This window comes from Miscanthus floridulus, chromosome 2 (assembly GCF_019320115.1).
Source record: "Miscanthus floridulus cultivar M001 chromosome 2, ASM1932011v1, whole genome shotgun sequence".
Taxonomy (NCBI): Eukaryota; Viridiplantae; Streptophyta; class Magnoliopsida; order Poales; family Poaceae; genus Miscanthus; species Miscanthus floridulus.
The window spans coordinates 158,609,261-158,621,704 of NC_089581.1; the positions used below are offsets into that span (position 1 = coordinate 158,609,261).

General features: G+C 46.0%; 1 protein-coding gene across 2 annotated transcripts; it reads left to right on the plus strand.

Moving 5' to 3' along the window:
- The first annotated feature begins 4,207 nt into the window (after positions 1-4,207).
- Positions 4,208-9,266, plus strand: LOC136540304 (uncharacterized). 2 transcript variants are annotated; one of them, XR_010779918.1, is made up of 7 exons: positions 4,208-4,741; positions 6,084-6,498; positions 7,537-7,674; positions 7,816-7,978; positions 8,120-8,255; positions 8,321-8,564; positions 8,677-8,815. XR_010779918.1 is itself a non-coding variant. In XM_066532306.1 (7 exons), exons 1-7 carry the CDS (start codon positions 4,403-4,405, stop codon positions 8,926-8,928), a joined length of 1,635 nt encoding a protein of 544 aa, XP_066388403.1. In that variant the 5' UTR covers positions 4,212-4,402; the 3' UTR covers positions 8,929-9,266. The 2 variants fall into 2 exon arrangements, 1 of the variants encoding a protein (XP_066388403.1); XM_066532306.1 differs by having other exon boundaries at positions 4,212-4,741; positions 8,373-8,564; positions 8,677-9,266.
- Positions 9,267-12,444: the final 3,178 nt, after the last annotated feature.

A 12,444-nucleotide genomic window follows, 5' to 3' on the forward strand; every position in this document is an offset into this window, starting at 1 on the left:
TCGATTTAGGGTCCATCCTGTGAGTTCAGATGGCATCAAAAGTAGAGATCTACTGCATACTTGCCCCATCACCTAGATCAAGACAACATAGGAGAAGAACACGCATCACTTACCCTGCAAGAAGCCAGGAAGGACGTGGATCTGAGGTCCCCATTTCACCCTCCCTAGCTCGGCGGCGCACCCGGTCTGGCGGAGCTGCGGGGCCTGCCTCTGGCCGCGTACTCGCGCCCTCTCTGGCCTGGTGGCGCGGCCACCCAGCCCCTGCTCGACGGCGCTCGCCCCTCTCCGGCCTGGTGGCGCGGCCGCCCCAGCCCCTGCCCGACGGCCCCTTCCTGTCCCGCCTGCTCCCGCTCTTCCCGGCCTGGTGGCGCGCGCTCGTCGCCCAGACGCGCGTGTACGCGTGCGTACGCCCCAGGAACCGTGTAGCTGTGTTCGTGAGAGGATAAGGAGCCTCCAAGATAAGGTTTCTGGCCTTGAGGGCAATAATGACATTTTGCCTTGCTACAGTGTTCGTGCAGGGACTGTTTCCGTCAACATTCTAACAGAAGCCGTCGACAGTGGCACACAACGCATGATTTTTTTTTTTTTGCGGTGGCCGGTAACAAAATTTCGCGATTTCAATGGCACACATGGAAGTCCTAAAATTTGTAATGGCACTGAGGGAATTCGCTCATTTTAATTTGGTAACAATTGTAACATTTGCAACGCGATTTAGTATACATACACTAAGTATCAAGATAAGGCTTAAAGGATTAAGTTGAAACTATCCACTAAATACAATCACCTTGTTCGTTGATGCTGAAATTTGGCTTATGCTGATGCTTATGCAGAAATGTTGTAAGAGAAAAACACTGTTCTATGACTAAAAAGTAATTCTGAATAAGATCAAACGAACAGGGCCAATATAAATAGTTTAAAAGTCATGCCAATAGTTATTCATGATGCAACATTAAAAAAAGAGATGCAATATGCGAGTTTCTCTTCTTAACTGTATAAATATTTAAAAATACATTGCCAGATAATTAAACAATTTGTTATTTGTGACGCTAGCAAATATCTATGAAAATAAAAAAAATAATTTTGTATAGAAAGATGAAGAGCAGAATAAAGAGCAAAGATTGAATTTTCTCTGTTAGAGTAGAATTCGGAATGAAAATAGAGAAAACATCACGACCGGGGAAAACAACAGTAAAATGGTCTTTTCTCTCAGACTTAGCACCGTTACCACTCTAAAGTAACGGAAGTATAAAATAAGAAGAAAGAAAAATAAAAGGGTGATGACTGACAAATAAAAATATAAATTTAGGTGTCAAATAAGAGAGTAGGAGTTTTTTAGTGTTAAATAAGAGATATTTCGTAACTTTAGGTTCGTTAGACAAAGAGGGTGTTCGGCTGGCTGGCTGGCCGGCCGGCCAACTTACAAAAGCATTGTTCATGTGAACAGTGTTTCCAGATAGAACAGTATTTTCCTCTCACACCAATTAGCCGGAACAGTATTTTAACTTATTTTTCAGTTCTGCTGAACAGGCTTAAAGATTCGAACAAGACGAATTGATCACATTGCTCCTTTACTAAAGACAACTAACACGGAGAGCATTTCTAAGAGTTTTCTGGGCCCGTTTGGCTTACCCCATATTCGGTTTGTTTGGCTTCTTTTTTCAGCCGGAACAGTGTTTTTCTCTCACAACAATTCAGTCAGAACAGTGCTTTTCAGCTAGTTTTAGCCAAAATTCTGCCAGCCGAACGGGGCCAAGTTTCCCGATCTAGGATTTTTTACAAGAATAAAAAAAACTCATCTCTGTGAGTTTTTATTCCCAACTCCTAATCTTTTCGCACTTGAAAAAAATCACCGAACACGCGGATATATGCACGCGTCTTCCACCGCCAATGTAAGGTGGAAGGGCGTGGGACAGAATAAAAAGTAGGAAATGGTTCCAGATGCAAATGTAGAAGAGATAAAGAATATATAAAAGTGGTTATGATATAGAAATAGTATATGATATCTCTCTGTATTATAGGAGTGCATTATTAGAAATTGTTGGAGATTGTCTTATTTATTCCTTCCGATACTTTTTGGTGAGTTGAAAAACACTGGTTTTGGGAAAAATTCTTAGGAACTCTTGAAAATGCTCTCACAATTTTAGAATGTTTTCGTAGAAAAGTAGAATGTGTGCGGTTATAAACTTTAAAATAACTTGACCACAAGTGTACTCCATTCGTTCTAAAATAAGTCTTCATCTCGCATTCCGACAAACAATTTCAACTTTGACTAAACATATACCAAAAGATACTAATATTTGTGATACAAGATATGCATCATTAGATTAATCACACCGTATGTTTTCATAATAAATCTCTTTGGAGATACAAATACTGATGATACTTTTTATAATCCTAGTCAAAGTTAAGATTGGTTGATTCCTCAAAATGTGATATGGAGACTTATTGGGAGGAGGGAGTACTTGCGAATGTTAAGAACTTAAGACCAACTGACCAAGTATGTCAATCTCGAATTGTAGAACCTGAAAATGGAAATATTAAAAGAATATAAAAATAACAATATTTTATTGGCACTTTTGGGTGGACAGTAGTACCAACAAAATACTTTGCTTGGACAACATTGAGATATTGAATTGCCAATGAGTTTACCTACTGAATTGCACTTCAACATATTGCAGCCTGCCTCTACACGGACGCATGGGGGCGTTAGGAGTTCTTTTCTCCGTTCTACATACAGTTTGACAGGAACGGGCAACTTATGTGTAGTGTAGTGCGCGTTTGGTACAGATTTAGATTCTCGTAAAAATGTTTTGGATCCGCATTATCGCTGAAAACATTTTGGGTGATGAATAAAAATCACTTTATGTAACAGTTTGGCTGTTAGATTCTGATTCCCACCTAATTTTTTATATAAAAATATATGGATCAAATATGCTTCGAAAGATTCTACTTTTTTATGGGTGAAGAATAACTTAAATACAAACTCTTTTTAACTTGTTGCACAAAAATGGTTTATTAAAAAAACATTTGCTAGCATAGAGGGGTGGCAGGAAACAAATCTAGGGAAACGACCTCTTCACCGTTTCGTACTTGCATGTACAAACGGAGAAACGATTCTCCCGGTGAATCACTAAGCGTCAAATAGTTTGGTAGCGATTCTACTGTTTCTCTTGAGAAATAGAGACGTTTCTGGTTGCCAAACAGGACCGTAATCTAGATGGGTTGTCAGTAACTTTTGTGTTAAAAAGAGAAACCCAATTCTTTGTAGTGGCCCCTTATAGATTTAAATGGAATAATACAAAAGATACACGAGAAAATTGATGACCTAACACAAAACGTTACCCAGCCTATACCCCTCATGTTTCATATAAGTCAACTTTCGTTCTAGCTTTGTCCAAAGTCTAACTTTTCTATCTCTGACCATCAATTTCTAGAAATTTGTATATGGTTTATAAATTCATAGAGCCTATGTTTTTTAGACGTACCATAAAAAATATACTTTCATAATATGTGATTTACAGAACCTATATTTAGCACAGAGGAAGTAGCCGTAAATGACGAGTTCGTGAGAGGAAGAGGGAACCCACGGGACAAATCACCGTCAAGAGGTCGAAGGAGTGAACGATGGTCCAATCCAAAATGGCATAAATGAAAAATGCACCTGAAAATGATATAATTAATGAAAAACGCACCTCAAATCAAATGATGATACTAGTAAAGAAAAGTCCTGGCAGTTCGTTACCTTCGGGGCACTGGGAAACGATGGACGGGGTCCCACAGTCCCACTCCGACGGTCCGACCGCCGACGTGTCCCCGTCGGCATATTTTCAGGCCACACAAATGACACACAAAAATCCTGTCCGGACCCGAAGACGTCATTTTCGTTTTAGGGCATGTTTAGTTCCCTAATTTCTTGAATTTGGCACTATATAAAAAGAAGATTTTTCGTCACATCAAACTTATGGTACATGCATGAAGTATTAAATATAGACGAAATCAAAAACTAATTGTACAATTTGATTGTACTTTGCGAGACGAACATTTTGAGCCTAATTAGTCAATGTTTGGATAATTATTACTAAATACAAATGAAATGATACATCGCGCTACAGTACAGCTTGATTTCCGGCGGCGCCAACTTTGGCTGGAACTCAACGCGGCCCTAGCCACACAGATCCCGTCATCCCGAGCTCGGCGCGCCCTGCTCGGTCCAGAATCTCCGGACTGCCGTGCCCGTCGGCTCCTGCGGCGTGCGCCACAAACTGCAGTGATTCTCGGCTCGGCCGTCTACAGCCACTGCAACCCAAAGATTGCGAACGTCCAGCTCCAGCCGCAGCCAGCCCCTCTCGAAGCCTCTCCACGGAACTGTGAGTGTGTGCGAGCGCTCCAGAAATTCTCGCGGATGCAAGGGGCCATCGCCCGCGGGGCGCGGTGCCCAAAGATCCGCCGCACCACGTTCGGCTGCCCGGCGGTACGCGTCCGTGTGCCGAGAAGCCTCTGCGGCGGCGGTGGCCTGGATGCACGGTGCAGGAGCGCGCGTGACGACCCAAGGCCAGGAGTGGTGCGCGCGAATGGCCAAGGCCAAGGGAGGTCCGCGCTGCGGCCGGGGCCGGATGCCCCCGCTCCCGCGTCGCCGTCCCGTGGCGAGAAGAGAGGGAGCGTGGCCGGCGCCGTGGCGCTGATCGTTGGGACCAGCATCGGGTCCGGCATCCTCGCCGTGCCGCAGCGCACGGCGCCCGCGGTGAGTTTGTGTTCCATTAGACCCAGCGAACTAGCCTCAACCACCATGGCCCGGGCGGCACGTCGTTATTGCGGAAGAAAGCGCATGTATTCATCTTAATTTATATACGTTGAACTAAATTCCAGTTCATTCTACTCCAATATATGTGGATTGAGGTGCATACACGTGTATTCAAACAAGCCCTTAAACCATGTTCGGATACAATTGGATTTACATCAATCCACATGTGTTGGTGAATCCGATAGCATCCAAACAAAACGTTACCAAGTTACAGGCAGCTATAAGGGGGTTTTGGATTGAGCTGCTAAACTCTAGCTAACTAATTTTAGTCTTATTTAATTACTTTTTATCAAACAATATGATTAAATAGGATTAAATGAGCATTTAAACAATTAGTCACTAAAGGTTTGCTAAATAAGACTAAAGTCTAGACCATCTCACCTTTTAGTCACTTTGTATCAAACATTCTAACTAAAAGAGACTAAAATAACTTTTTTAGTCTACCAAACCAAACGAAATGGCTAAAACGGCGCCTGACAACGAAGCCACACGATATGCCGCCAAAACAATGATTTCCTTCTCCCAGTAGCATCGGTGCTGTCAGTACCACTGGCTCTCACAATGGACCAGCTAACCTCTCTTTCTTCTGTTTTCTCTCTCTATACTCTCTCTATAATATCCCTACAGGCTACAACGAATTGCTACAGCAGCAGTAATAGACTGAACAGTTAACAGTAGTTCCAATCAGTAGAGAACAGCGCGTAGCCTCGACGCAAGGAAACTAACTGAGGCCTTTTTTTAAGTCCCCTAGAGTTTATTATCTGTCCCATCAAATATTTAGACATATACATAAAGTATTAAATATAGGCTAAAAAAATAACTAATTGCACAGTTTATGACTATTTTATGAGATGAATCTTTTAAGCTTAATTAGTCCATGATTTGACAATATGGTGCTACCGTAACATATGTGCTAATGATAAATTAATTAGGCTTAATAAATTCGTCTCGCAGATTACTAATGGATTCTATAATTTATTTTTTTTATTAGTTTCGAACGCCCCATGCAACACCCTCGAATGACAGCCCATGTGATACCTACAACTTTGAATTTCTCTACCCTGTAGTTACGAGCATTCAATCGATGGCATGTTGTTCGGTTTTAGTTGGCACGATGAACGTCCGCGTTTAATTCCACCAAGCTGAGCGCGCTTTCGATCGATGATCTGCAAACACCAAACATTTCCCGAACCGAACATACATCTGCATTTATCCAGCCCAGCGCCCATTTCGTCAGAAAAGCCAGCACTGACCGCTGGCAAAATTTAATTGATTGTTGCAGGGCTTCGTCCCGAGCGCGGCGTGCATGGTCACGTGCTGGGCGTTCCTGGTCGCGGAGGCCCTCCTCATCGCGGAGATCAACGTCCACCTGCGGCGGCGGCGGCGCAACAAGGACGGCGGGAACCACCGCCGGGGGGAGCTGGTGGACCTGGAGGTGATCTCCGTGAAGAGCATGGCGCAGGAGACGCTGGGCGAGTGGGGCGGGCACCTGGCCACCGCCACGTACCTGTTCCTGTCCTACACCTCCATGGTCGCCTACGCGTCCAAGTCCGGCGAGGTGCTGTCGCGCCTGGTGCCCGGCGTGCCCGAGCCCGTCTCCGGCGCCGCCTTCACCGCCGCGCTCGCGATGCTCGTCGCCGGTGGCGGCACGGCCGTCACCGACCGGGTGAACCAGCTGCTGACCTTCGTTATGATAGGTATAAAGTACTCTGTACTCCTACTAGCAAGCTGCTCTGCGATCTCTCGTCCGGATGACAGACGTGCGTGCCATCCACAAGCTGCCACAGCCGTTATTGAAGACTGATCATTCATGCGTGCATCAAAGCCGTTTCCTACGTCCGCATTAAGTTCACACACACCGATCCGGGAACCAATCTTGCTCTAAGGCCCCGCCCTGCTGTTTTTTATTCTGAATAAACACCGTCACATGGTCTTAGGACTTTGCGGAGACCTGTGTTTTTGATAAACAGTCGCCCGGGTCTGGTCACTGTGACCCCCTTTTGCGAGGGGGCACCCCTTCTCCCGAAGTTACGGTGCTAATTTGCTGAGTTTGTTAGAGAGAGTTGTCTCGTGCCCCTAGGTATTCTCTACCTACCCACTTGTGTCGGTTTCGGGTACATGTACTTTTTGTTAAAGGTCGTTCGAGCTTTTCCTGGGAGTATGGTATAGGTTACATACTTCGAATCCCTCTCTTTCCGCCCCCTCGGATCATTTGGGACTTTCGAATTGTAAGGAATTCTGACCCCCGGATTTTCTCATAAATAAATATACGAAATAAATCCAATTTTAATTTATAAGGAAAAATTCCAATTTTTTTTTGGATTTTTACTCCTCACGCCCCAAGCCATTTTTGTCCAGTTTTAGGCCTTCTGGGTAGCAAATGGTAAAAGTTTAGCAGCTCAGGTTTTGCTCTTTTTTGCTCATGCTATTTAGATTCATTTTGCCAAAAGATGAACTAAAAGTGCTAAAGTTTTGGTAAAAAATGGGAAATAAACGGGTCCTAGGTATACCCGGTTTGCAAAGTTTTTTCCCAACAAAGCGACGATGTACAGGCAAGCAATACTGTGCCGAAAGCATACACTGTACGCGCCTCGAGTCCTTGCCATGTTCGTGTTCATCACTCTGCTGCTCTGTCGCCTAGCCGTGTACTAGGAGACTACATGAATCATGAATTCATGAACCTTAGCTAGCTTAAAGAAAAAGGGAAATGAAATGAACTCGGTCTATTGCAACAGGTTTACTGCTGACGATTGAGGTGTCAGCAGTGGCGCTCGGCGGTGGCTTGAGCCTGCCAGCGAACGCGAACTGGGAGCAGGTCCCGGCGGCGTTGCCTGTGATCATCTTCACGCTGGTCTTCCATGAGATCGCACCAGGTAGGTAGCCGGCCACACCCCACCTCCGATCCAGTGAGTAAACCACCCCAGGCCGTACGTACCGACTCTCTCCACGCGAGGAAACAGTTCAGCACCAAAACACTGATGAAGCGCCGCTGATCTATCTACTATCTCTCGCAGTGATCTGCGCGTACCTGGAAGGGGATCTCGCGAGGATCCGGCTGTCCATCCTCGTGGGCAGCCTCGTGCCGCTGGTGTCCTTGCTCGTGTGGGACGACATCGCGCTCGGCCTCACCACCACGGATCTCGCTGGGTTTGACGTCCTGGACATGTTAAAGACAGAGTAAGGCTGGCCACTGTGGTACTAACCACGTGCCTGCATGCATGGTCGCATCTCTCTCCGCATCCTGCCCTGCCCTGCCTGCCTCGCTGTTCAATTTCACTTCCGCAACCTGCAACTGAGACAGGCTTGTTTGGTTTGTAGATGGAGCCACACCGTGCTGGAGACGTTCTCGCTCCTGGCCGTCGGGACGTCTCTCATCGGCACGCTGCTTGGGGCTTCCCAGTTCTTCATCGAGCAGATGACCAATAGCATAGCCTCTTCACCAACCCAACATCACGTATGGTTATGCAGTTCTGCTTCACTTAAAAAACAAAAGCTAATGAAATAGTCTCGATGTTACAGTTACAATCGATCTGTACAGTGTTTGGTCTGACCACACAAGCGGCGAGTGCAGGGCAAGAACAACAGAGGCGTTGCTGGGTTTCACAAGGAAGATGGATCGTCGCAGCAGCAGCAGCATCCTGGTGCTGAATCGGTTCTGGAGAAGAACATGCTCGGCTACGCTGCTACCGGAATCGTAGTTGTCCCGACCATGCTCATCGCAACTACCGTCCCCAACTCGTTCTCCATAGCTACTGACATCGCGGTAAGTGCGCACTAAAACACGCCTGGCATCGTAGTCAAGCATAGCATCCCACTCTGAATTGACCATTGACCTGACGCACTGCTGTGCTGCTCCTTCCTACACGAACGTTCAGGGCGGCTACTGCATGACCATCCTCTATGGTGTCCTCCCTCCGTTGATGGCCTGGGCTATCGGCTCCTCCAAGCTGTCTGACTCGAGTGCCGGGCTCGTGGACGAAGACCTCCAGAAAGACGGCGAGAGGGAGAAAGAGGACTTGACCAGTGCAAAGCCTGTCCTGGTTGGGATGGGGGTGTTCTCGGTCCTCTTGGTCTTTGAGCAAATCGTCCAGGATTTCCTCAGTTTAAATGCCTCTCTCGTCTCGTAGACTAGTGGAGTAGCGCAGAAAGATCAGTTGCGCCGCCGATGTTGAACTCGCATTAACTACGGGTTCATGCTGACGCAAGACTGTTAGGCTTAGGCAGGCCATGTAAATACTATTGTACTGTAGCACTCAATGCGTGAACTGAAAGTATGGACCATGAAACAGACTAGCACTAGCTTATCGTCAAACTGCAAATCAAAATTCACTCCAGGTAGTCGTCAGGTACGATGGCAGCGCGGCACGGATGCAGTTCAAATCTTGAGAGAGGCCCTTTTTTTTTTAACCACAACTGAGAGAGGCCTTTCAAATGTCCCTGGCGCCTGTAGAAGACGAAAGCGCACCCCGGCAAGGCAAGCTACTCACCCGGTCCGCCGGTCACTCACTCCGGTGCCCCTCTCTGCGGTTGCAGAGCACGGCGGCTGGCCACAAGCGGGCCTCGCGCAGCGCTGGCAACGTGCACATGATGGAGCAGGGGGGCCATGGGTGCAAGCCCACCGTGGGCCAGGTCTCGGTTGCTCGGCGTTGTTGGACCGGAAGGAGAAACACGGATTCATTCCCGCGAGGCCGCGAAGCAATAGAGCCCCGTGGGCGGCTTCCAGACGATGGGCCGAGCTGATGGTGCCAATGCCAACCAGAAGAGACGACTGGTGGCCCTGTGCCCATGTCTGGGCTCTTGGGCCTTGTCGGTTTATTCCCACATCAAAGAGTCAGCTTTGGGCTTGATCGGATTGCATCGTGGGATCCACGATTTACGAGCGGCGACGCTCTCCCCAATCTCTCTATTCCCTTCCCTAGCGAAGAGCCAACGAGATTGCCGCCAACCAACGACAAAGTTAACAACAAAGGCAACAGAACTAAACTGATAACAAAACAACAAAGCCTAGCGAAGAGGCAAAGAGATCCCCGTCACAAGATCCTAGAAAGCACGACCTTTTGTACGCATGAGTGACTCTAGGAGATCTGGTGGCAATAGTTCTTTCACGCACGCTGCAAATTCTTGAATTGCATCTCATTGGGCTTCCCATCATTCCTAACAATCCCCAAGTTTTTTTATGACTTTAGCTTGTTCGATTGGCTGGTTCGTATCGTTGCTGGTTCGTAAAGAAGTACTGCTGGCTGATTTGTGTGAGAGAAAAATACTATTCCGGCTAGAAATTTATAATCGTTTACGACAAGCCACATCCAAACAAACAGGCTATTTATACTTGACAAGGTGGGCACTTCGGCGAACCATTGATTTGTCATAAGACTTGCGTCGGCGTCTCGTCGGTGGTGTCACCAGGCCAGTGGTGGGTGATGTATCGGGGGACCAGCACAATCCTCGATTTTCATGTCGATATCCAGTTGAGATGGCTCATCCACCGAAGGATTATTTGGCAGGTTGGGCTCTTCTGTCTTGGTCTCATCAATAGACTGAGAGGATCCATTCAAAGGGATGATGATCAGCCTGTTCGTTTGGCTGTGGCTTGTCGTAAACGATTGTAAATTTTCAGTTAGAATAGTATTTTTCTCTCACACAAACCAGCCAGCAGTACTTTTTTCACGAACCAGCAATGATACGAACCAGCCAACCGAACATGCTGGATATCAATAGGGTCCTTAAATGTCACACCCATACCCATCTCAGCTTCCTCCTCGGACACATCTTCAACCAAAACAATATTTTCAATAGATGTGTCACGCTCCATGGGCAAGTCCAATGGAGCCACCGCGTGCAACAAAATAGGGCATGTTTGAGGCCCTAAATCTGGCTCAACGAGTGTGGGAAGGTCATAGTACGTTCTCACTGGTTGATTGTCCAACAACACTTGTAGTGTTGAGTTCTTCAGCAGAGATGTCAACTTGGCACAAATTTTCCTCCCATGATTGCTCTCGACACTCCGTTTTGATGCAGGACACATTGCTAACACTTGAAGCTAGTATATATTTTTCAAAACATATTTTCAAAAGACCTGACTAAAGCCAAATGAGTTAATGGTCATACATAAGATCTGACAAAATGCTAAAATCCAAAGCATAATTAAGTAATATGTTTAAAATTGTACAGCAAAACCATCGCAACCTGTGGTGCTAGGATGTCTCTCACAAGCACCAGCAGCCTAACCATGGCCTGCGCACCTATCTGGCAATGTATGGCCTGTTCGCTGGTTGGTTTCTGGGCTGGTTTGGACTGGCTGGTGCTGGTTTGTTGTGAGAGGAAAACACTGTTGGCTGGCTGATTTGGGTTGGCTGAAACCAACAAGCGAACAGGCTGGTGTTTTGAATCCGTCGTAAGTAACTTATATTTGATTGATTGTGTGTCCTTTACAATGGCTAGGGTCCAATATTTATACCTGGAACCTACGCATGAATCCTACTTAAGCACGACTCATCACAATTTTAGTCTAAGAGAAAACATTCCTAATTTAAGATAACTTGGACCCTAATCTTTCTCTTTTTGTAGAGTCCAACATGTTTTTCCCGGCGCCGATTGTAGCTTTTGTCGTTATCTGCTAGCGCTATTAGAAAGCCGATTCCAGTGTTACATTCGAATCAGCTTTCACGCAATCGATTCCTTAATGACATGATCTTGGAAGCTTTCGAGTCCCTGTAATTATTCTTCTAAATTTTGGTGTAAACATAACCCGAGCAGATGGTGTCAATACCAAGGAGAAGAGAGAGGACGGGGGTGGTGGCCCTTGGCCCATGTTCGGGCTCTTGGGCCTGGTCGGTTGAGTCCCATATCAAAGGGTCAGTTTTGGGCTTGATCTGATTGCATCGCGGGATCCACGGTTTACGAGCGGCGTCGCTCTCCCCAATCTCTCTATTCCTTCTTCCCTGTCATCAACGTCAAGCAGAGACCCCGGACCTGACATGATTGAATGGTACCACTACCCTCTTCCCTATCATCAGACACTAGTATCTCGTTTATTCCTTCTGGGCTGGTTTGGTTCCATGGACTAAATTTTAATCCATGTCATATCGGACGTTTGGATGCTATTTAGAAAAATTAAATATAAATTAATTATAAAACTAATTACATAGATGGAGACTAATTTACGAGATAAATTTATTAAGCATAATTAATCCGCTATTAGCACATATTTACTGTAGCACCACATTATCAAATCATGGACTAATTAGGCTTAAAAAATTCGTCTCGTAAATTAGCCACAATATGTGCAATTAGTTATTTTTTTCGTTTATATTTAATACTTCATACATGTGTCTACACATCCGATGGAACAGGGACTAAAATTTTCATGTAGTAACAAACACCCCTAGGACTTATCCTACTACAGCCCAATGAAACCGTGCCTCCTACTAACCAACAGTCACTCGCAGGTTTTGGCCTGTACCTGCACCAAATTTCGATGCTTGCAAAGTTGCAAAACCGATAGGGTGAGGCTTTGCAGAGAGTACGGGCTGTGAGTATGTATCATCGCAGTAAAAAAAATTCTATACATGAACCAGGCAAACGCGTATATATTTTTTTTAATTTGTTCTGACTCCGTGGACGCGGTGATTTTCTTCGCATTG

Excerpts from the sequence above, each read along its gene's own strand:
- LOC136540304 (XM_066532306.1), top strand. The coding sequence starts at position 4,403 with ATGCAAGGGGCCATCGCCCGCGGGGCGCGGTGCCCAAAGATCCGCCGC. Across the intron at positions 8,256-8,372 it reads CTTCACCAACCCAACATCAC|GGCAAGAACAACAGAGGCGT; the intron begins GTATGGTTATGC and ends CGGCGAGTGCAG. Across the intron at positions 8,565-8,676 it reads CCATAGCTACTGACATCGCG|GGCGGCTACTGCATGACCAT; the intron begins GTAAGTGCGCAC and ends ACGAACGTTCAG.